The 24,248-nt window shown below is 44.3% G+C and overlaps 1 protein-coding gene across 2 annotated transcripts in view; it reads right to left on the bottom strand.

Moving 5' to 3' along the window:
• sptb (spectrin, beta, erythrocytic) overlaps positions 1-24,005 on the bottom strand; it is a 47,221-nt gene extending 23,216 nt beyond the window's left edge. The window contains exons 1-11 of one of the 2 annotated variants that reach the window (XM_041953583.1): positions 23,785-24,005; positions 17,960-18,233; positions 6,767-6,918; positions 6,509-6,682; positions 4,981-5,078; positions 3,685-3,765; positions 3,405-3,520; positions 3,154-3,266; positions 2,877-3,064; positions 1,669-1,786; positions 595-753 (exon numbers count right to left, since the gene is read on the bottom strand). In XM_041953583.1, the coding sequence (XP_041809517.1) occupies positions 595-753; positions 1,669-1,786; positions 2,877-3,064; positions 3,154-3,266; positions 3,405-3,520; positions 3,685-3,765; positions 4,981-5,078; positions 6,509-6,682; positions 6,767-6,918; positions 17,960-18,107 (1,347 nt within the window). In that variant the 5' untranslated portion in view covers positions 18,108-18,233; positions 23,785-24,005. Of the gene's footprint in view, positions 1-594; positions 754-1,668; positions 1,787-2,876; positions 3,065-3,153; positions 3,267-3,404; positions 3,521-3,684; positions 3,766-4,980; positions 5,079-6,508; positions 6,683-6,766; positions 6,919-14,862; positions 15,422-17,959; positions 18,234-23,784 lie in introns of those variants that run through there. The other variant, XM_041953582.1, reaches the window with a different exon arrangement.
• Positions 24,006-24,248: the final 243 nt, after the last annotated feature.

Raw genomic sequence — 24,248 nt, 5'->3', positions numbered from 1 at the left:
TACACTTTTTAGTTAGTATCATTTACCATTTTTTCATGGCAACTTGTTTTCTGCTGTTTATCTCTCAGTATCAGTGATCAAATGTGTAACCTTCCTGCTGTGTCAGTTAATTCATGCAAATACTGTACAAATCTGTGCTGTTATACCTGTAATTCTATCTAAATAGGTAGTCTAATTGAGATCAAGATCTTTTTCAAGAGGCACCTCAGAACTAATATGAGTGTTTTCAGCTGGAGGCTTCAGCTCCGCTACAGAAAGTCATTCCTACCCACTGCAATAACTCTGTATGAAGACTCCCCTCTACGCAAGGACAGGGACTTTGTACATTCAACTTTAATTTGCACTGTGAGAGCTCTATCTTAACTCTAATCTTTATTGTTTTAATGTAGTACAGTAGGTTTCATGCACATGTGTATATATTTTTAAAATAGTGTTTTTCTTACCCACGTCAGGTCATCTTAGTGTAAGTTCTGTGTGTTTTGTGACGTGATTCGCTGCTGCAATTTCCCTTAGGGGATCAATAAATTACTCCACCTACCTACCTGTCCATCTATCTAATAACATTATATAATGCCCATAGTTTTGCTTTTGTACCTGAGCCACTAGTCTCTGGTTCTCCAGGAGCCAGGTCTCCCTCATGGCAGCCTTCCTGTCGAATCTTCTCGCCATCTGTTCCAGCTTCTCCTGTCTGATCAGCTCATCCCTCAGGACTCGCTCCCGCTCGTGCTCCGCCCTCTCCAGACGCTCCCAGGCCTGCACACATGATGAGATGCATCATTAGATGGTAGTTTTTGCAAGGTAGGGGTGTAATAGCAATGTGACGCTTTCCATTTCAGACTTAGAAGTTCTTTGCTTGATCCTGTCCTCAAAAACCTCAGAGGTCGAGGTCAACTTCAGAACAACTCCTGACGTTGGTTGAGTGTTATGTTCAAGGACGCTGTCGGTAGATGTGCTGATACTACTGTGCACACAGGTTTGTCTTTAAAAGGACGGCATATCGCATTTACTCACTTCAAGGATCTTCCAATTAGGGCTGAAACTAATGATTATTTTTATAATAAACTATATTTTTTCCATGTAATTTGGTCTATGAGATGTCAAAACTAATTGTGAAAAATGAAATTGATCCCTATGCTAGTCACATGTTAAGTTCTTTCTTTTATTTTGTTGTGCCTGCAGTGCTGTCAGACCTTTATTTTCCTCCAGAGATGGCTGTTATTGCAGTTTACTGAATTGCATTGTAGTATAAACAGTAAAATTCAATTCATCTGTGGTTTAATTGTTGCCTTGGGATTGTGCTCTGCGGAGTGAATGAATTTTGTACATCCAGCTGAGCTGAAGGCTGAGCTTTAAACCACAGACTGAGACACAAGCTTCACATGAAAAGTCCGAAGCCAGACATTTCCTTTATTAAGACTACAGGTGAAACGGTTCGTCCAGTAATCAGTCAGTTAAAAGTTAAAATGCCAAACATTTCCTGCTTCCATCTCATAAATTGTGAGGTTTTGTTGCTTTGTATAATGTGATAGTAAACTGTGTCTCTTTGGGTTTTGGACTGTTGGTTGGACAAAACAAGAGATTTTATAGGCCACATGATTAATCAATGAATCTAAAGAACAATCTCAAGGATAATTGTTGAGGAAAAAAAACCCTCATTCTCCAGCTCACCCTGTTGATATCTGCGACCAGGGCTCCCTCTTTAGGTGTGTAGACCCTCTGGTTGTTGGCCCTCATACGACTCTGGATGGTGAACAGCAGCACCTCGAGGTTTCCCTTCTCCTGGAACCTGAAAGAGAACAAACACAAGTCACACAAAAGGTTCAATTAAGATGTACCTTTACTGCATTGTTTGGTGTCCTCCGCTGGACAGAGTGAACTTCAAACCACTCCTGAAACTTCATGACTTTATTGGCCCAACATACTCTCTACGGATTGATCCGTCTCGACATTACGCTGAACAAACTTTCTTCTTTTACAATCTGTGCCTCAATCCAATCCACCTCCACTCGCACATACAGTCCAGTTGGTATAAAAAGTTGTGTCAAAGCATCGGAGCTTTTAATTAGAAGATGTGTTTGTTGATTATCCCTTATCAGTTTGCAATCTATCTCTATTATAATCTAATCTTATTCATTATTATATCTATATATATATATCTTTTAAATTATAAGAATAGTGTTCAGTATCTAAGTAATTACATTGAGATTTATTTATTAAATGTATTTTTTGTTTACATGCGCATTCATTTGGCTCACGCAAATGTGTTATTATACGTGTGATCAGGAATGCGTCTAATATCTGTTTCCTGTTTGTTGGTTTACGGATGACAAAAACAGTAAAATAGATCTGCTATTTAAAAAATGTTTTTTTTCGCAAGTTTGTTATTAATATTATTATTATTATATTATTTCAGCATGAGGTGGTTAATGTGCATTTGCTAAAAAAGAAAACAGACTGATGTGAATCACTTTAAACTGTAAGTTTGAAGTGATTCTATTAAATGGACTGAAGTCAGCTGGAGATATACCCAACTAAATATAAGATATCACACAACAGAATACATTAGATTAAGTGCAAAACTTATCATTAACTTTTTTAAACAATAGCTATAAACAGCCAATAAGTGTACTGCATAGTGTTGGAAAGACAGTGATCCCTCTTCTCTATCAATGTGGTTAAATGATGTTATCTTCTGCCCCAAATCAAAAAGTTATTAAGCTAAAGGCTTGTGGTTTGGGGTTTCAGTTACATGTCTTTGTAAAAGTGAGTTATGTGTTTTCTTTTTCTCTTACAGACTAAAAAGCGCTGGACAAAGACAGCAGATCAGAGCAGGTGTAGAGTGCAGTGTAACAGGACGGCATCTGGGCTCGACTCACTTGGGAGGCTTCTCTACAGTGCGGTACGTGTTGAAGGCCTGAAGCTGCTGCTGAACTCCAGTCAGAGAGTTGGCAAGTTTTCGGTTGTTCAGCACAATGATGGTCTGTTCGATCCACGTCAGCAGGTCTGACGCCAGCGTCTCGTACTTATCAATCATCTTCTCTGTCTCAATGGCGTGATCCAGAACCTGGCGAAGGAGGTCAAAGACAGTGAGGGAAGCAGACTCGACGAACTTGACACATGAGCACACAAGCGAGCTCCACCTTTGCGTCTCACCTTTCCAACTCTCTTGCCCTCCACAGCGAGCTGCTTCATCTTCGAGAAGTAGTGGTAAAATGCCACGACGTATGTGATGATGGACTTCTCATCTGGGTTCTCTGTGAACACATCTACAAAACAAAACAGCACACAAGTCAGTCACAGCCAAGCCGGAGACAACTCTGGGCCTGAGGTCTTTTTTTCCACCAGGCTTAAAGCTCATAAACATTTAGTTCTACATGAAGGCACAGCCTCCATCAGTCACTCGCCTTCTGGGTCTAACAGCTTGGTCACGCCAAGCTGCTGCTCTGCTACGTTGAAGGCGTTCTGGAGGTTGTGGGTCGGGTTGGACCTCTTCAGATTGTTATACTCCACCAGATCAGGCCTGAGAAAGAAAGACGGAGAGAGTAAAGACGCCAAAAAGAAAAACGACAATGAGACAGAAACAGGGATGGAGAATGAGGCGGAGAAACACTGAGCAGATGGGTTTCATGCGTGTTTACATTGCAGAGCTGGTGAGAGTGGATTTGACCATTCATCTCTCCTTACCGGTGTTTGTGTATGAGAGCGTTGAAGGCCATGCCGTCCTTCCAGCTGGTGGTGAAGTTCGTGATGTTGACATTGGGATACCTGCAAAACAAAAGCCGGGGGATGTCACTGACTGAACACAGTGGCATAGCTGAGAAGCTCCTGTTTTACATCAGTGTCTGGGATCTGTTCAGCTTTTCAACACGTGCATCCTCATTATGAACCACTGAAGTGTTTTCCCAGAACAGTGGCATTTTGTGATTTGCTCCCAAAATATATTCATGAATGATGAGAGGTAGAAAATTGAGACGTGAAGATTCAGAAATTGACAGAAATTACACTTCAAATGAAGACATTTAACCTAGTTCAACATTTTTTTCATGCTAAGAGTCAGAAGAGTATAGTCATACCACTTTCATGTCTGTACAGTAAATAGCTACAGCTAGCAGCTGCTTATTAAGTTTGCTAGCCTGGCTCTGTCCAAAGATAACAAAATTACCCTACCAGCACTTCTCAAATCTCACTAATTAAATGAGTACTGTGTCTTTTTGAGAAATATGCTGCTTATTTGCTTTCTTGCGGTCGGTTAAATGAAAAGATAAACACCGCTCTCATGTCTGTACGGTAAATATGAAGCTACAGCTAGCAGTGGGTTAGCTTAGGTTAGCTTAAAGACTGTAAAAAGGTGGAAATGGCTAGCATGGCTCTCTCCAAAGATAACAAAATATGCCGACTAGCACCTCTAAATCTTGCTTATTAAAGGAATGTTTTGTCTTTTTGAGAAAAATGCTGCTTATTTGCTTTCTTGTGGTCAGTTTAATGAAAAAATAAACACCGCTCTCGTGTCTGTACGGTAAATATGAAGCTAGAGCTAGCAGCAGGTTAGCTTAGGTTAGCTTCAAGACAAACATGTTTTTACACTTAATCTAATCAATACACCTTCAAAATAAATTTTATCAAAAATTGTAATAAAACAGCAAACAGTGATTGTGACTACTTTTGGTAAACACATTTTTAACCATATAAACTGGAATAATAAAAGTAGCTCATTCATCTTATTTAAAGAGTATTTTTCAAGATACTTCATACAACAAATTGAATATGGAAATAAGAGCCTAGGAAATGAAAACAACATAATTGCAGGACATAAAATGAAATATTAAAAGCAGTTTTGAGTGGCAGTCTAAAAGATGAACAAAAAAGTATTTTTAACCATGAAAACTTTACAGCTGTGCACAGGAGTGCCTTTTTTTATATGAATTCCCAACGGGTATTTACAACAGCTTGGCGGTGCTAAAGGTCACGCATTCCACTTACCCTGCAGTTTTCATCTGACACCACAGAAGAAGAGCGTCCTTGGCTGAGCGTGTCTCCTTCTGGTCCGCCTGGCCCGTTTCCACAATGATGTCCTGGATCTGATGAAGAACAACAAGCACAGCTGGGTGGTTAATAATGAAACCTTACTAATGACTGCAAGGTTCAAGATAAAATAAAAAAAACTATTCACAACAGAGAACAAAAAGCTGACTGGTAGTAACGTGTCTCTAATAGGAAGCACCAGGAGGGACCATTTGGGTAAATTGGCACAAAAACCCCTTAGAAATATTTTATTTATTAGAGCTTACACAGGTACTTAGAGCTTTTTATTTGTGTAAAACAAAACTAATCTCAAGTGATGGATCATCAATGTTATTAGCCGACTGGATTCTTACAAATCTAAACCCGGGGTCCAGTTGTTGGAGGGAGGGGTGGTAATTATTGAAGTTCTTATTTTCCCACACAGTGGGCCAGTAATTAGAGCAGTGATGTGATCTGAGAGCCAGGCCCTGAGAGAGGGCTAAATTTAGCCAGCTTTGGTTCTCCTTGGTTTATGCAGACTGAAGAGGTAGAGACAGGACCAAGTCAACTCCTTCCTCTCCTGTTTTTTTTCTTTTCTCTTTTGAAAAGTCTGAATAGCGCAGGAGGCCGTATTGTTTGAACTAACATGTCTAAAAATAACAGTGTTGCTGTCAAATTAAAAATAAACATATGCCCCCTCCGAGAAGATGAAAGAGTCGAACAGACATGTTCTGATGTTGTGGATGTGCTTCTAACAGCGGATAATAATGGCTGGAACCTGAAGGCATCACATTCGAGGGAAAAAGAAGAAGTCGAAAACATCCCAAGGCTGCCTGTTTCTGTGCTGCATGCATCCACGCACAGTAATACACTCCACACTTTTATTCACGTTCTTTCAGAGTGGTCTACGGTAGCTCCATCATGATAACATGTATTTCAACTGTGGCCAAGCAGCAAATTTGACCAGCTCATCATGGCTGTAAGAAAATCTAAAGGGATGCTGAACAAGATGTCTGCTGTATCGAAAATAACCTGCTTCTGGAAAGCAAATAAACAGATGTACCATTGTTGAGGTTTATTTTGCAAATTAACTTCCTTTACTGCCTTCATACTACAAAACCTGTAGACTAACCAGTGTCAGCCCTGTCTGATGCACAACACTAAAGTATATGTCATATAATTTGCTTTCACACTTATAGTTATATAACTATATTAATGTTATATAAAATACATACACTACTGCAGTTTTCAGCACTAAGTTTTTTTGTCATATATTTGCACAAAATATTCCACGTGCATGGCCCACATGTTGTTGCTTACTTAATTTTCTTATATTGTTGTATTCATGATATTAAATGGTTTGCCTCTTTGGTCTAGTACTGCTATAACATGTGAACTTCCCCTCTAGGGATCAGTGAAGTCTTATCTTATTGTTATAGGGGACGTAACTAACTAAAGGAATGCTAACAGTAACAGTATATTCAGTGTAGCCAGGCTCTTAGCTTACCTGGAAGCGAAGGATGATGGTCCAGATGAGGCCGAGGATGAGGCGATGGTTGCCGTCGACGATGTCGTGGGAGCCCATGTTCTCCAGGTGGACCCTCTGTTCTTTGAGGAACTGCAGAGCCTTGTCCACATTCTCCAAACAGTGGATACGCATTCGGCCCTTGGTGGGTTTTGGCTGAAGACAGAAATAAGACAGAGAGTCAGAGGGAAAATACACAGAAGAGAAAGAGGAGAGAAAAACCAAAAAATGACGTCTTACCAGTCGTTCTCCAGACAGCACCTCCAGCAGTTTGATGAGCATGCGTCCATCCCGGAGGTCCAGGTAGAGGTCGGAGATCCGACAGCCGACCCGGGACAGGATTGAGTTGACCCACTTAGTGAAGGTCTTCTTCTGAACTGCCTCGCGCTCATCTGATGGGAGCACAAAGTTGAGAAAGAACATGAAAAACCTTCTACAGAGCAGCAGCACTGGAGCTGGTGGGGATTAACTGTCCTGCTCAAGGGCACTTCAGATAGACGGAGGCCGAGGAAAGCTTGCTGGTTAAATTAATCCTCGCTGCAGAGCTGAGCTGCCTGGACATACCCAGTTATCAATACCAGCGAGTGAGCTCAGTCTGCAGCAAACATGCACTCAGAAATGATTCTTTGGCTCCACTAATTTAATCCCAATAGCAGCATTTCTACCTTCATATCAGCTTTGCCTCCAGGAAATATGATTTCCATAACCGTGACCAATGAGGCAATGAGCCCCTGGGCACAGACATGTATACAACCCCCCCACCCTCTGATATGAAGAACTGCAGTCTTAAAGGCATGCTATGCAGGATTTCACTAAAAAACAAAGCACAGGCTCATACAAAAATATCCTTCTCTTCATCATGTATGACAGAAGTGTGTGGTGGTGTATGTATCTGGACCTCTCTGTATTTGCCTGCCTGTATTTTCTTGTTATTTTGCCGTGGTCTCGACCTTTCCGGGCAGCAACCTTTGGTCTGTGTGTGTGTGTGTGTGTGTGTGTGTGTGTGTGTGTGTGTGTGTGGCCTTCAGCCAGTAACAGCGTGCAGGGTGTGAGGTCAGGACTCTGTAAAAACACAGCGACCAGGTAACATCACGGCCTCCATCCCCCTCCTCTGCTCCTGCTCTCTGTGTCATGGATGCATGAAGAGCTGCAGGTCTCTTTGACCGACACACAAAAGTATATATAATTGTACTTCTATCCTTGTGAGGACCCTCATTAGCATAATGCATTCCCGAGTCCCTAACCCTCATAACTAAATGGCTAACCCTAATTCTATTCTAACCTTACTCTCAAAACCAAGTCTTTAAGGTCCAGTGTGCAGGATTTAGCAGGATCTATTATTATATATGTGAATATTTGTGTTTTTGATACCTTAGAATGGGCTCATCCATGGAGGCTCAGTGGAAACTGGGGTCCAAAGCTTACACACTATATACAAAATTCAACCCTGAAAACAAACTGTGTTTACTGACAGCTGTTTGAGTATTCCTGAGCCCATGTGGTAATCTCCTTTATACAAGGATGCCCCTTTCATACCCAATCATGATGCTATCACCTGTTACCAATCAACTTGTTTACCTGTGGAACGTTCCAAACAGGTGTTTTTGGAGCGTTCCACTACTTTCCCAGTCTTTTGTTGCTCCTGTCCCAACTTCTTTGAAACATGTTGATGCATCAAATTCAGAATAAGCTGATATTTACAAAAATCAAGGAAGCTGATGAGGTCAAACATTAAATATATTGTGTTTGTTCTGTTTTCAGTTGACTGTATGTGAAAAATGTGAAAAGTTATCACATTCTGTTTAATCTATGTTTGAAACAGCATCTCAGCTTTTTTGGTATCAGGGTTGAGTTATTCTGCTGTTCTGATTTAAACAGTTGAAATGTTGCTGTAACGTCAGTATGCTGTGTGGGCGTTATATGAAGAAAAGAATAAATAAGTCTTGGATTGGGTTTGGTTGGCAATTTTAAGAACATGATCTGGACGGCCCTAGTTTTTACTGAGCTCTGTGAGTATCCAACAAGAAATGTGAAACAGTCCCTTCAAACAGGGACTCTTCAATAATGCAGCCATGACCATAACTAAAACTTCAATTAGTCTTTAATTAAATGGTCAAACTTCGCCACAGTGCTGCCCTGCTGGCTAAGACACTTTAGCGCCGCGGTGTCAAATAGGGCTACGTTAAAATGAGGCCACTTTAAAAGATCTGGACCAGTCACATTACCCCCGCTGTGTATTTGTAAAGCACATGTCTTTTATTGGAAGCATGATGTTGCTGAAGTGCTGCTGAAATCTCCTGGAAACTGGCGGTTTCTGCTCAGCTGTCACAGCAGGAGGAGTCAGCGCTGGTCAAGCCTGCTTTGGCTGTTAAATCTGATGCACGCCATCAGAAGAGGAGAGCTTTACTTTAACCATCTGTCTCCTCGTCCTCCTCGCAGAGTAGAAAGGGAAGCGATGCTGCATAATGGCATCCCGTGCATAACGAGTAAACACAAGCAAGGTCTCTGCAGAGTGAAGCGCAGCTGTACAGCATTCATGCTGAAATTCCTCGACTGCAGTTGCGCCCGAAAACTCGGGAATGACAGAGCTGCGGAGAGGGCGAGCGCCTTGGAGTTGGAGAGGTTTTTGGAAGGACGAGCGCCGCCCACGTGGTGACTTTGCCGGGCTCACGCTTTAAAATCACACCTCAGTGGCCGGCAGACGTGCCTCCTACTCGGCAGCAAAAATAACAGCGACTGTGATCGGACCGTATGTCAGCACGACCCAATGTTCTGCACTCGGTTTGTTTTGTTTGTGGACACTCTTAATGGGAGTGGGAACAGGAGAGGTGTGAGTGGGAGCGCGTGAGGTCGGATCTGCGTTTAGCTTCCATATAAAATGCATCAAATCTACCTGCATGACAAACTTTCTGTTAAAAGCACAGAATATAGAGCAGAATGAGACTTCTTTACTGGAACTTCTTGTTGCTAATCGGCTTACACAAGCACCAATAACGATATATCTGCAATAAGCTAATAACAGTCAGTGTATTGATCTGACTCCAGACATGAGCTGCACAGACAACATACATCCGAAGCAAAGTACTGACTTAGACTGCAGCTCATTTCTGTAAGGCTTTGTGCCTACTTATCAAACACTGACTTTGAAATCATTATGATTGATTAGCTAATATGTTTAATTTACAGATGATTGGCAGTATCTTTAAAATCAATGTCACAATATAAACAGATATAATAACCATATACTATATTATGTATTAGATAACAGTTCATGTGTTAAATGAAAACTGATGACTTAAAAGCTAATCTTGTTAGTTTAAGTATTTATTTATTCGTTGATAAAAAATGTTGCACAGGATCAAGAGACGCAACAGATGAGGCCATCTTGCTAAAAACTGTCTCACACATCCCATAAATTTACCAGCAACTAATAATAAAGGGCTTTACTTGCATTCGAGCAATTATTTTTGTGCTGTTTTTTCTTATACTGGACATGAGACCTGAAACAATGTGCTGATTTATTCATTAGCAAAAAAAGTGAGTTAACAACAATCCTGATAATCGATTACAGCAACCCTGACTCCAAAAAAGTTCAGACTGCGTAAAACTTAAACAGAATAAAATCATTTGCAAACAATCTGTGTTAAACAAAGTCTTCCTGAGCCCATGTATTAATCTCCTTTATCCAATCATGTGTTCACAAAGTGGTGAACCTCGCTCCATCCTCACTTGGGAATGAATGTCCCCCTTCATACCCAATCATGATGCTATCACCTGTTACCAATAAACCTGTTTACCTGTGGAATGATCCAAACAGGTGTTTTTGGAGTGTTCCACAACTTTCCCAGTCTGCTGTTGCATCAAATTAAGAATAAGTAGATATTTACAAAAATCAATGAAGCTGATGGGGTCGAACATTAAATATATTGTCTTTGTGTTGTTTTTAATTGAGTAGATGTCAAAAAGGATAAGCAAGTTATCACATTCTGTTTAATTAATGTTTTACATGGTGTCACACTTTTTTGGAATTGGGGTTATAGTAATTTTAAGTAATAAGTAGTAGTAGTTGTCTGTATTACACCCCAACTCCCAGTCTACACACACGCACACGCACACACACACACACACACACACACACACACACACACACACACACAAACACACACACACAGCTCCTTAAAGTTTATCAGGTCAACCATTAGTGACGAGGCATTTTCCCCTCAGTCGTCCCTTCTTGCAACACGTGACTTCCCCCTGGTCTGCCCGCTATGGTTTGCTCTGTTTGTTCCTGAACCTAAATATGACAGCAAACTACAGAGTGCAAAGGACTGCATCCTTAATGACTCGTGTAATAAATGATTCAGACCCCGAGGCTGTGGAGAACAAGCAAGGAACAGAAGAAGGAGGAGGAGGAGGAAAAGAAAGGAAAGGGTGGTAGAGAGGATAAGTTAAAGATATCGGATTAAAAGTTCGGAAAGATTTAATAAAACAGAGTGAGATACAGGAGGACTGGAGCTAAGGGAAGAGTAAAGAGGGCAGGCGATGAAGGGTAAGAAGAAAGTAATGGAAGGGGTGACTGAGATGCAGGGTAAATCTATAGAGGCCCAAACTGGAAAATAGAGCAAGTTACATTACCTACAATATCTCCTCAACGGCTAAAAATGACCCTAAAAAGCTCCAGCTCCATTCTTAGCACCACCAAAGAGAAGAGGCCTTACTGGGTTATTGTATGTAAAACACATGGTGCAGCAGAGTACAGTAAATAAATCATGCTTCATTCTGCTCCCTCAGCAGAACAACAGCACGCACTGCTCCGCTGCATCCACACGGATAACCACGCCATGAAAAAGTAATGCCAATTAAAGACATGCAAATAACTTGAAGCTCCAGTCGGGGTGTCGGCGCGGATTCAGCGCAAACTGTCATTATCTGTCAGACGAAAGAAAGCATCATCGAGACGAACCTGACAAATTCAGAGGCACTGAGAGGACAAAGCACATCCTCCTGCATCACCTCGCATCACGAGACCGTGAGAGGAGGCTGAGTGCACGCTGATGCTCCCGGCCATTTAGGAAACACGGGACAACAGAGGGGGAGCTTCTCCAGATGAGTAGTTCAACAAGCTCGATATGACAACAGCCCTCTGCTCGCTCGCTGCTCCACGCAGCCCTCAGCGGCCACGTGAAAACTAAGTTCTGCCTAAGCACAAATTCCAGGAGAGGCTCTGCAGAGCTGCAGGGAATCAATATGCTTTTTAAATGATTAGTGACACAAGATTCAGTATCATCTACTGTGTGTTTTATGTTCTAGGTCTTTAATTCTACAGTCAAGTCCCCAAATTATCTCCTCATACATTAATACTGCGGTATTTGTAATATGTTCGTTTGTTGCCCAGTTTCCACCTACTTATTTTGTCTCAGATGAAACTTCCTGGAAATGCGCTCTTTGAATTACATACACTAAGATTGGAATATTTTAATAAGTGTGACTATGCAGCTTTTGAACAGTGGCCAAAAGCAGCAAAAACAGAATAAAGACACACTGAATTTCATTTCATTTACAAAGATTACAAAGATATCAAATTAAAGCTGGTCACAAGCTGGAATCAGCAGACGTATCTCCGACCCAGTCATGTCAGACACACAGCAATATGTCTCTGAAGTGTGCTTACATTAGCCACCATGAGCTAGCGAGCTGTTGAAACAGACCACATAAGGCTATAGCAGCAAAACTCAAGCAACGGTGCATTTAAGTGCTGATGAATAAAACTTTGTATTCATTTTAATCCGCATGTGTTATTTCTTGTTTCAAAAGTCACATGGTCTGGTTAAAAGGTTTCATATCAGTGTTGGTGCACAAGTGGGAGGTTTTAATTAAATGTATATGAAAGCTGCAGTTTGTTATTAACATACATGATTTCTGCCTCAGACAGAGCAGAGCTGGTGCAGAAAAATTGAAAACACAAATGAGACATTTAGGTGCAGTTCATAAATAGGAAAGCAGTCCGTCGGATGGGCTGACCACAACTCTGCTGTATGTTTAAAGTTTGGTTGTGCTGCTACAGGAGCTGCCATTGTCATGCTGTCTTTTTACATGAATTAAATATCGCTGAGCGGGCGCAGCAGTCATATACATTATCCGACTTCTTTCACTTCCTGACAGCTTTTCCACGCTGACCGGACTGCAGCGGCAGCTTGTCACTGCCGTGCTCTTCCAACTTCCCGGGTTTATGTCCTCCTGCATACAGTATCAGTACAAGCCTTACTAAACATTCCTCTGTTTCACATGCTTTTACTCTGTAATCTCTCATCCACTCTTTTGAAAGCCACATGACTTATTCATGCTGATGGATTTTCTCTGTATACAGCCAGATCCGTCCTTTCCCACAGTCAGCTCTTACTGGATGTGACCGGTGGTCCTGCGGCACGCTGCTACATGCCTGAGTCATGGCACCGCCGCTGCTACCTGTCCTGCAGCCATGACACCATGTCTTTATAACACCGCCGCTGCTGGCCTTCCTCAAGACGTGCTCTCAGTCTAAAATGAACTATCTGAGCTTTCAATAAATGGGCTCAGATTAGTGCAAGTTAGAGGCTGTCATAACAAACAGCACTTTGACACATAAAGATTAAAGGGGAACCCCACGAAAGTTGGAGAAAACTACTGCCAATGCAAAAAAAAAAGTCATTTGTGGCTCGAAATGCGATGAGCTGCCTTAAGTGACATCACTTGAGTCAGTCGGGGCTGAAGACAACAACTTTGAAAATATCGAGAGCTCTCCAGCCCGCTTCTCCTCTTTGCTCAAGGCTATGATAGCCGCTGCTAGCATACAGCAGCACCCCTAAATCTCCAACCGAACTGTTGGCAGTCGAGTTGAATTGTGGGTAACGTAGGCGTATTTTGACAAGACAGAACAATGAAAGGAATAAAGACAACATCTCTGGTTGTGTTTCAATGATTTTGATGCTTTTTAAATGCAAGTGCACAAAAAAAGTGCGATGCAAAATCAGTTTAGTGCTCTTTTATATGACCTGGATACCTGACAGAGGCTGAGAGAGCATATTTACACAATCATTTCAGGGTCAAATTCATGTATTTTTAAATTGCAAACAGGAGAAGATTGAGGGCCCAAAGACCTGAAGGGGGAAGTGTGCACGTTAAAGGTGAACATATCACAAAAAGAAGAAAATTAGACAAGATGGAGCCGCAGCAGAAACACTAATCGCCAGTGAGTTTGTCAAATTCCAAAAAAGACGTAAGAAAATGGATGAACGGTTGAAATCAATACATGCAAAACGCGGCCTTGTTTTCTGTTATTGTTGTTCTGTCCAACTTGATTCTCCTGCAGCCTCTAGCAGATCTCCCTAATAACTTGTGGATAAAAAGCTAAGAAGATGTCATGAAATGCAATTGGCGGGTCGATACGCTCGGCTCCGAACAACCTCTCAAAAGTTTGCCGCTTCACGTATCAGTTGCCCCTGAAGTGTTCAGAATCCATCGATACTTGAAATCTAGCAGAGGCAGAAGAAAAAAAAAAGCATGTTTCCCTCCCTGTTCCTGCATCGTCTCCTCCATTTTCTCCCTCTCGCTAATGCACTCCTGTCATCGGGGAGTTGGATAGCGTAGTGCAAGCTAACAAAAATCCACAGTGACGGCAAACCTCTCTCTTAAAACCTTAATAACGCAGGCAGGGGAAAGTTAAACCGCCAGAGAAAGTGATTATTTTTTAACAGGGCAGATGCAGTCGTGGGGGGAGAGAAAAGGTTAGGATGAAAACACAGGAATACTTTGGTCTCTGGAACAGTTTTGTGAAGGTTAAGGGCCATGTGGAGAAGAGGCGAGATGGAAAAATTAGTTATTTTAAAAACAATCGTGCACACGAGGGTGCAGAACACCAGCCAGCGATGAATGGCGTTGGAGGGAAAAACATGACAACCTTTTTAGGAGTTTCCCCATGAATTATTCAAAGCCAAGTCAGTGAACAATTGGGGCAGAGCCACCGCTTCCTGAAAATAAATAAATTACAACCATATACATTTGATAAAAGGGCAACGGCTATGAAAGCTCAGACTTTCTGCTGCTGCCGCCGTTTTCCTGTGCTCAGATCAGGATGACAAACCGAGCTCACGCCTGCTCACATCACAGCCCAGCCTCCCCGCGATCCGTCCCGGCCTACACACAAACACAAGTTGGGGACGGGAGGGGCGTGATTGGGAGAGTGTTATCTCTCTCGTGTGTGAGGCGGGAGAGGACGGACCTCTCAAACACACACACACACACACACACACATACAAAGATGCACGAACGCACACAGCTCCCCCGCCGGGACCCCGTACCTTGCAGCTGCCTGAAGCGTCCGTCCAGGATGGAGTTGAAGCAGATGTTGGAGGTGCTGTAGCTCAGCCAGCGGGCCCGCTTCATACTTTTAGCAGAGGAGGAAGAGGAGGAGGAGAGGAGGGCGGGGGCAGGGTGAGGGTGAGAGGCCCGCTGACGTCTGGGGGTGCAGGAGGAGGACGAGGAGGAGGACGAAGAGAAGGGGGAGAGTCCCGCGGGTGCCACGGCGAGTGGGATGTGCAGGAGCGTGCCGTTCTTCTCCGGGTGGTGTTCAGGCTCCTGCTGCTTCCCGCTGCTGCTGCCCCTCGCCCCCTTCCTGCTTTCGGGCCTCTGGGCCCGGTGGACCGCCGGGGTGCTCCTGCTCCGGCTGCCGCTCATGCCGACCCGAGCAGGGGCCTCCTTCTCTGCCGGGGCATAGGCGCGGCTGGCAGCCTCCTTGGTCCCTCCGCCGCCGCTCCGGATGGTCGTGGTCTCCCTGCTGCTGGCCTTCAGGCTGATCTTGACCTCTCGGAGCCGGGGCTGGCTCATCGGGGCAGCGCGCAGCAGGCACGGGCTGCTCATGTTGACCCCCCCGAACGACAACAACAACAACACACAGCCTGGAGCCGGCAGAGGAGCTTGGCACTCCACGTCTCTCCTCTTCTCTGTCTCTTGGCTCTCTGTCCTCCTTTCCAGATCCCTCTTGTGCTCACTCCTGCTCCCTCCCTCCCTCCCTCCCTCCTTCTTCTTCTTCTTCCTTCCTCACTCTCTCCTCGCCGCTGCCGTGATGATGCTCTGCCTCCACTCTCAGGCGGCACAAGAGCCCAGGCAGCCTTCACAGTGAATCCTCCGGCCTCAACCATGCATACAATATGTTTCAATACGTCCACAAGCTCACACGACTCCCTCACTCCTCCCAACACCCCCTCCCTCCTCCCAGCACTCCCACACAGTCGTGACATCACTGAATGTGGAGTGCATGGATGGCACAGTTGTGGTTTCCAGTGCCAATCATCCAACCTGAACCCACCCATCTCACAGGAATCTGTCTTTTTTTAGGCTTTTAGCCTGGACATCCAGCACGTTTCGTGTGGGCATTGAAGGCATCACGGGTGCATATTTCTGAGTTTGCGAGCTGTAAATCAGCAGTGGGTGTCATTCAGAGCCTCTCTCCTCACTTTCCTCCCTCTTTGTACCACTCTCTCTCTCTCTCCCTCTCTGACAGGAAACACTGATTGCATTACAGAAACATCAGTGCAGCAGCACTCTAACACAATATCACCAACACCCACATGAAGCCTTGATCACTTAAAGAGACAGAAAGGAAACCGGCGAGAGCGCCGCCCGATAAACATTTTGGCCACCCGGATGTGCTGTAGGGCTGAATATCAATATCAATGCATTACTAGTAAAGGACAAAATGTGTGCTTAGCATCACCAAACAAATCTTCATTCTAACTCATGAGCCTTAATTCATTCTTCATCCATTTTCTAAGTCAAATTCACTCATGACGCATGTTTATAAAGAACCCACGTTGACCAAAGTGCTGCACAGAACAGAGCAGGTAGTCAAGATACGAGAGACACCAAGGTAGACATTAACAAACGCACCTTGACGGCACATAGAAACAACACACCAGTCAAAAATCAGGGTCTCTGAGCTGCAACAGCAAAAGAGCAGTCACCCCTGGGTTCAAGTCAGCTGACCTGAGGGACCTGGAGGCAGAGTCAGGGGTTAGGAGGTCTATGGGAGGGGGTCAGTCCATTCAGGGCTTTATAAACAAAGAGAAGAGCTGTAGCAGTTATAAAAGCTGCCGTGATTGGACCGTACAAGTCAGCGGGTAGCAACTGATGAATGAGCCAATGTCTGTGAAGTCGCAGCTGATGCTGATGATCAGCGAATGCGACATCAGTGAACTAATGCAACGCTGCACATAAAACTGTTATGGTTCCAACTAAAGAAGCAAAAGGCCTCGCAAATAGAGCTTCATGTTCTAAAAAAGGCTCAGTAATGATCAAAAACAGCTCAGCACTGTAGTTTTTAGCAAAGGCAGGAGTAAAGAGTGTTTTTGTGGGGACTATTTTCAGCTGCGGATTAATCCACAGTTGGTGCTTCGATGGGTATATTCAGCAGCAGATGGGTGAATCTGGGTCACCTCAAAAATCAGCCATAGTGCCCGGATTCAATATAAAGAAGAAACAAGTGACCCAGTGCAGCGATGGGGCCCATTGGTGTGTTTTTAATCATTGTGGGACAACGACGGAGGCCCAGAGGAATAAGATGCATCCAGTTTGGGCTACACAGGAAACACTCAGTGAGTTCAAGTCATTGTTGGTTTTCTTTGCTTTCTTCAGATGTTTAATCTGTTCAAACTGTTGCTTCTTTTGCTAAATTATGACATGTTTATGTCAAGGACGAAAAGGTTTTGATGTCCACACTAGCATCAGAAGTTTTCAGATGATCCCCGCGGCCGGCGCCCGGCGTCACCTCTACAGAGCTGAATTCATGTTCCACCACCTTGCGGCTGACCTCTTTTGTGTCTACGGCTTAACAGAAACGAGCACAGTGTGACCCTGAACTCCCCTTTTGTGTTACGCTTCCTCCCACCACAGAAACCCCGCTATTTTAAAACCCTGAGCAGCCGGCCCACAGGTGGGTCGCAGCTTACCAGCTCAGCCAGGAATGCCAGAGATGCGTGCTATGGGAGGCAGACGGGCGGGGCAGCTGTCCAGATCGGTCAGACGGTGGACATTCTGGGAATGTGCAAGCGATCCCGGTTCCTTGCAAAGGGCGTGGAGCAGTGTCAGGGCTCAGCTGCCGGGGGTGTGTGACACCACGAGAAACATGCACACACAAACACACACACACGCAGCAGCACCTGCGGAGCTGCAGCTGAGAGCTTTGGCGTAAAATAACGGAGCACCTGGAGTGTGATTTTTGTGCCTAAATCTAAGCGAAGGTCAGTCAAGCTCATTCAAACCTGCCAAAGTTAAGCAGACCCCCGTTATAGCTCATCCTCTCTGCCCTTCCCACGCTCTTAAAGAGACACTGTCATCTCAAAAATCTGTCACATGAAAGCCTCAGAGAGGACACGGCCTGTTTGCTATGCACGCACTCACCTGCGAGGGCCTTGATGCGCGAGCGCTCAAACAGCCTGGCCGAGCTGTTGTCATTGTCCAGCTCCTCGTCAGACAGGTCGAAGCGGGTGTTGATGCGGCTGTACTGCTGCGAGATCTCAGCATTGTCAAAGTCTGTGGTGGAAGTCATGGCGGCAGCCAGCGCGGCAGGCAGGTGAGGGGACGGCGGCCCGGCGTCCTCAGGTGGCCTGGGAGTGTCGGGAGACGAGCGAGAGGGGACGAAACGGCAGGACGGACCTCAAATAGTGGAGGTAGTCTGAAACAGAGGGGCAGACAGCAGAGGTGTTAATGTGATGGTGGGGATTAACTGGGGTTCAGCACTTTAATAATGAAATTAAAATTAATAAAATGTCAGAAAACAACCTAACAGAAGAGAATAAAGAGAACATTTGTTTGGCTTATTGTTGCATCACACATGTTTGAGCTGCACTGTGCAGAATGATGTTTGACACTGATTCCAAAACAGTTGGCACGCTGTGTAAAACAAACAAAACAGTTCATTCACTAATCCTTTTTGACATCTGCTCAACAGAAAACAGCACAATTTGTGATTTGATTTTTATAAATATCTGCTTATCCTGATTTTGATGCAGCAACATGTTTTAAACAAGCTGAGACAGGAGCACAAGACTGGGAAAGTTGTGGAACGCTCCAAAAACACCTGTTTGGATCATTCCACAGGTAAACAGGTTGATTAGTAGCAGGTGATAGTATCATCATGGGTATGAAAGGGGCAATGTTTGTGTATTCATAGATTATAAATATACACACGTGATAGAATGAACAGATGTGGGTGGAAATACTAAGATGTAGTATTAGAGTATAATACTGCTCATTGATGATCTATTCCACTGGATACTGCAGTGATTAGTCGATTAATCAATTAGTCTATAGACAAAAATGAATCGTCAAACCTTTTCAGTCACTTTTCAAGCAAAAGCACCTGAAATCTGATGGGTTCAGCTGAGCAACTGTGAGAATTTGCTGCAAAAATAAATTTACTGCAAGGAAATTTGGCTTTTGGACTCTTGGTTGGTAAAAAAAAACAAAAAAAAACTAAATATCTGATGACATTAATTTGGCCTCAAGCATATTTTTGACTGTTTTCAATGTTTTATAGACCAAATGATCAGTTACTGAAGAGGATGAAATGTTAGATTAATCGATAATAAAAGCACTGTGTCGCTGCAGTTTAGTTTGGATTAAGTTTCAATCCGTCTGTCCTTTTGGGGAGGGGCTGCATCTGTACCTGGTCTGACAGTGCAGTTTGGGCCATTTGAAGAAGTCTATGTGACCTCTGGTGTGGCACAGGTAGACTTTCAGACAGACCTGTCACCTGTCGTAGCTTTCGCTCCGGCCCCACAAGCTCCGCTGCCTGTCTTAATCTCCATTTTGTGCACGTCACTGTGCTCCGCCGCCTGCAGTGTGCCTGCGTATTCTTTGCGTGGAATGGCGGGCTGAAGGGTAACCGCTCAGATAGCTGTATCTGGGCAAAGCATAGCTCCCTTATCACGCTTCACAGGGGGAGGGCAACCCCTCCGTCCTGCACAACATGACGAAGCCGCCTCCTTTTGAATGATGCAGCTCACGTAGTTTGAACTGCGAGTGTGTGTGTGTGTGTGTGTGTGTGTGTGTGTGTGTGTGTGTGTGTTTCCGTTGGTGGGTATTTGTGAGAATAAGCGAGGTGAAGCGAGGCGGAGGAGCCCGACTGGTGTTGAGACTGTAGTACACGAAGAACAGAGATGTGTCCTCACGTGGCACTGACTGAGAATGCATGCACATACTTTTGGATTGAAGTGATGACATTAATACTAGACATACCTTATAATATTTTAATTTTAAATACATTCACTTAATTACTGTACTAACTCTCTGCTTGAGTATTAAGTACTTTTAATTTCAGGCTAGTTTATACTTCTACACTACATTTCAGAAGATAAAATAATGTAGTGGGACACGGTTATAAAGCAGCATGAAAATGCATAAAAAGTACAAGTATCTCAAAAATCGTACTTAAGTATTGTACTTGAGTAAATCTACTTATTTACCTTGCATTTATTGCTGACATGAATTCACAATGTGACCACAGAGGTGCATCCAGAGAAGAGGCCCTCAGTGATGCACAATGATGGCATCCTACAGGTCTCCAGTATCAGTCCTCTGCAGGCGGCTGCTATCAGCCCGGGGATGCTCCACCCACCACTGGGGATCCCCTTATCACCTCACACACGCAAACCTGGACGGGGCTACGGCACAACACACTCATGCTGCACGAACCCTCCTTACAAACGCCGTATCCACAAACTGTCGGCTGCATACAAAACCCGTACGGCTCTAATCGTGTCGAAGGGCCGACTGCCGGCCGGCAAACACAAACCGCAGCAAATGACGTGCGTGAGCTGGGATTTGCTCTCAGTGATACGGCGCTACGCTCGGTTTAAGGCTGTTTAAAGGCAAGCTGGCCTTATAGACAGTCCTGTGGCAGAGAGTTCACCGCCTGCCTCAGCAAGCGAGTGTGTGTCAATAGTGAGGTGTCCTTGAGAGACAAAGTAGGTCACCCTGCCCGCTATAAGTCCCTGCAATGCAGAATAAAAGTCTGAAAACGTCCAATAAGATGCAGCCACCGGGTATCACCGTGGGGGGTTTCTTACAGATGCATGATAATCAGGTTCTGGCTGAAAAGTGATTCATTACACTGTAACCGAATGATGTGAAGACGACTGTCCCCAATCATTACCGAAAACCACTGTTTCCATTAGAGCCGCAACCAACATCTGTTTTCATTACCCGCTAACAACGATGACTCTTCTCATCAGTAAAATAATAGAAAACAAGACGAGGAGTCTTCAGCCAGGCTAGCAGCTCTGTGAGGCTGTAATTCAGCGTAGCAAGGCTTTGAGCTAAATGCTAACATGCCGACAGGCAGGCACAACGTTTACCACGTTCACCATCTTTGTTTTGCATGTTAGGATTAGCACTTAACACAAAGCGGAGCTGAGACTGATGGGAATGCAGATATTTGGTCCTAACGCACTGGACAAAGTGAAACTGTGAGCTGATGGTGGCGCTAGAGGAGGAGTCACAGGCTCGTCAAAGTCTCCAGGAGTGATCGACTGGGACACGTGAATGTCTCTGCCAAATTTTGTGCTAGTCTGTCGAGAAGATGTTGAGATATTTCACAAGGTGAGTCAAAACACTCGAGCAGATGCCACAAAAGTCAGTGGGATTTGTCCTCTGGGGACCTTGAACTTCGGTGGAGGTAGCAACAGACACAGAGACCAACACCGCCATACCTAGAGTCGCCAGCATGACTGAAAAGGAAAGCCAAAGGCCTTGAAATCATATTAGGCCCAGACAACTGTCCAAAACCGACATAAGACAGAGACAAGCTGCAAATATTCTGCATTTTTCCTTCATTAATTTCTTGAAACAATTAATTAGTAAATCATAATTGTTGATGATTAATTTTCCAGCAATCACCTTTTCTATTAACTGTAAATTAAGAGTTTCGGCTCTACTTTAGATGTGTCTGACTTCAGCAAAGTTAACGTCACAGACACATAAATGCTTTATAAGTCACATCATTAGTGTTACCATTGTGAGGTATTTGGCATGAATTTGATAGACGTTGATATTTCACTATTATTAGCCTCCACTGATAAAGACAAATGACATAACCCCCTGTATTCCAGCACATGGCCCAGTAAATTTAACATTTTTATAGCTGCACATTGTGAGCAAGTGAGTAAGGGGAGCTGGATAATTTCTCAAAAGTTACCTAAATGTCAAGAGGGAAGATGAAAATGTCGGATGGAATTTCTACAGATATTCAAGTGCAGCTCGAGCTCAGGAAGAAAAACACATTACATTTCTTTACAATAATTACAATAACGAAACACGAGTTTCTGATACCTGTGGAAGTTTTGGGAAATTGTTTGAAAGGTGTGAATGAGATTTTCGCTTAGGATTTGCTGAGTATACAGAAAACAGCTCCTCGTTTCTGAGGTGTGACACGGCTCCTCTTCCCGCCGCTTGTGATTTTTTAATTGACTGCACTCATTTCCCTCCGTTGCTGTTCCTGCAAAACGACATCGTAAACAAATATGCACGATGTAAACACCAAATCAGCGCCTGAGACGAATAACAAGCTCCCAGCTGTAAGTAAACTCCTCGCCGATGCACTCCCGAGGAGCACGCAGCACATTATCAGGCTGGGGGGGAGTGCATTATTCCGAGCCGTCAGACGGAGAGGGGTGAAATGAGAGACTGGTGTGGTCAGGATGTGTGACCTGCAGTGTGTGTGTGTGTGTGTGTGTGTGTGTGTGTGTGTAACTGTGGCAGCAGCTGGACGGAGGAGAGGGAGGCCTGCGGTCCAGCAGAGTAAAGTGGACAGAGATCAATATGGAGGGAGGTGAGAGGGAGGCTGGTTGCTGGACTGAGTGACCAGCAAAGACTGCACCTTCCTTCATCAAACTACCTACAACTGCAACACAGAGGGGAAAACATGGGGGAAGCATAAGCACACTCTGTTTAACATAATCCATACAGTACTGTGATTACGCACAGGAGATGCGAGAAAGGCTCCTGTGTTGTGGCCAATATTGTTTTGACTGCACCAACGCCGAGCCTGGTCTTGTGAGAGGTCGTGAGGAATCGATAGTAAACTATTCCCGGAGTGTGTTTGGACAAAAGTGCCCGCTCGTCCAGACACGGCGACACACTCACACTTTTAAGTCCTTTTAAGGGGAGCGAGGAGGGGACGTCCCCTCTGCTCGGGGAACATTATCTACGAAGCCGCCACACTGTTCGGGATCATGCATGGAAAAGCATTGTTAGGCGCCTGAGAGAGAGAGAGAGAGAGAGAGAGAGAGAAGGTGCAATGGTGGAAAGCTCTTTGGTTTAGTTAACACTGTTTTATGGCGTTTAACATCACCGGTGGAATGTAACTGAGTACATTTACTCAACTACTGCAGCAAATTTGAGGCACCCTTACTTGATTATGTGCATATTCTGCTACTTTACACTACATTTCATGAAGAAATACTGCACTTTTTACTCTTAGCTACTGCACAGATTAAGATGTTTGACACGTTTATAAGACATGATGCTACAGATCACAAAAGTCAAAATACTTAGATAAGCTGCACTTTAAGCAACTTTAACAGTAAAATGCTGCTTACACATTAATGCATCAATAATAATAATCAAATAGTATATAATAGTACAATCACACTCACACTGGGGGCGTTTTAAGTACTTTCACTGCATCTTATCTAATCGTGTACTTTTACTTAAGCGACATTTTCTATTCAGGATATTTCTATGCGTTTTTTAAAGTAAAATATTTCTACTTTTGCTACAGTAAAGTACTCATGTATTTCTACTTCCTCTCTGTAACAGTAAAAAACTTTTTGAAAGCGCAAACATGCGCAGTGACGTCACTTTGCGCACCTCCAGTGCGGCCTGCGCACAGTGAAAGATAACAAACTGATAACCCAAGAATTTCCCAAGAATTACAGCGAATAAAATAAAACAAATAAATAAAAAGTGAGTAATTTCACTACTGTTGATTTAAATGAATGATGAGCGTGAAAGCCTTTTAATAAACGACGCCATATTTCCACACAGCAGCCGGATCTAACAGGTGGTCTGCAGGAAACTTTTAGCTCCCCTCCAAACAACGGCAAACAACTGTAGTCTGAATGGAATGAAACCATTAAGTGATCGATGACAGAAGCTATTTGGCCAAAGATCAATAAATTCATTTAACTGCGGGGCAACTGGCTCTGCCTCCAATTTACACTTACACGCTTCTGGATGTCGTCCTGTCCCAAAGTGTTTATCTTGAGCCTTCTCCCTGCCAATAAAGCAATTATAATCCCATTGAAGCGGCGGGGTCCTGGTCTGAGCGGACGGAGGTCTCCACGGCGCGAGGAGGGCACGGGGGACGAGGGAAAGGGGCTGTAGGCGCCGCGCGCTCCACGGTCATTCCCGAAAGCCAGCGACTGACCCTCCCCGCCGGGTTAAAAATAAAGTGGGCGCATCCAGTACATGATCTGTGCGCGCGCGGGGGACGGACATTCCTGACAAGAGCTGGTGACTCTAAATGGCAGAGACGCGTCTGAGCTCCTGTGCGCCCCCACCCCTCCGCTCCACCCCGCCCCGGCCGGGCTCTAATCGCACACGCAACACCCACCCACCCATCCACCCGCAGAGACCCTCTGAGAAATGTCACCTCTGCGTGCCACTCAGCAGGCAGCGCGGAGAGGAG

The sequence above is a fragment of the Chelmon rostratus genome, chromosome 15 (assembly GCF_017976325.1).
Source record: "Chelmon rostratus isolate fCheRos1 chromosome 15, fCheRos1.pri, whole genome shotgun sequence".
In the NCBI taxonomy this organism is placed as follows: domain Eukaryota; kingdom Metazoa; phylum Chordata; class Actinopteri; order Chaetodontiformes; family Chaetodontidae; genus Chelmon; species Chelmon rostratus.
The sequence above is the reverse complement of the archived record's forward strand: the minus strand, read 5'-3'. Positions and strand labels throughout refer to the sequence as shown.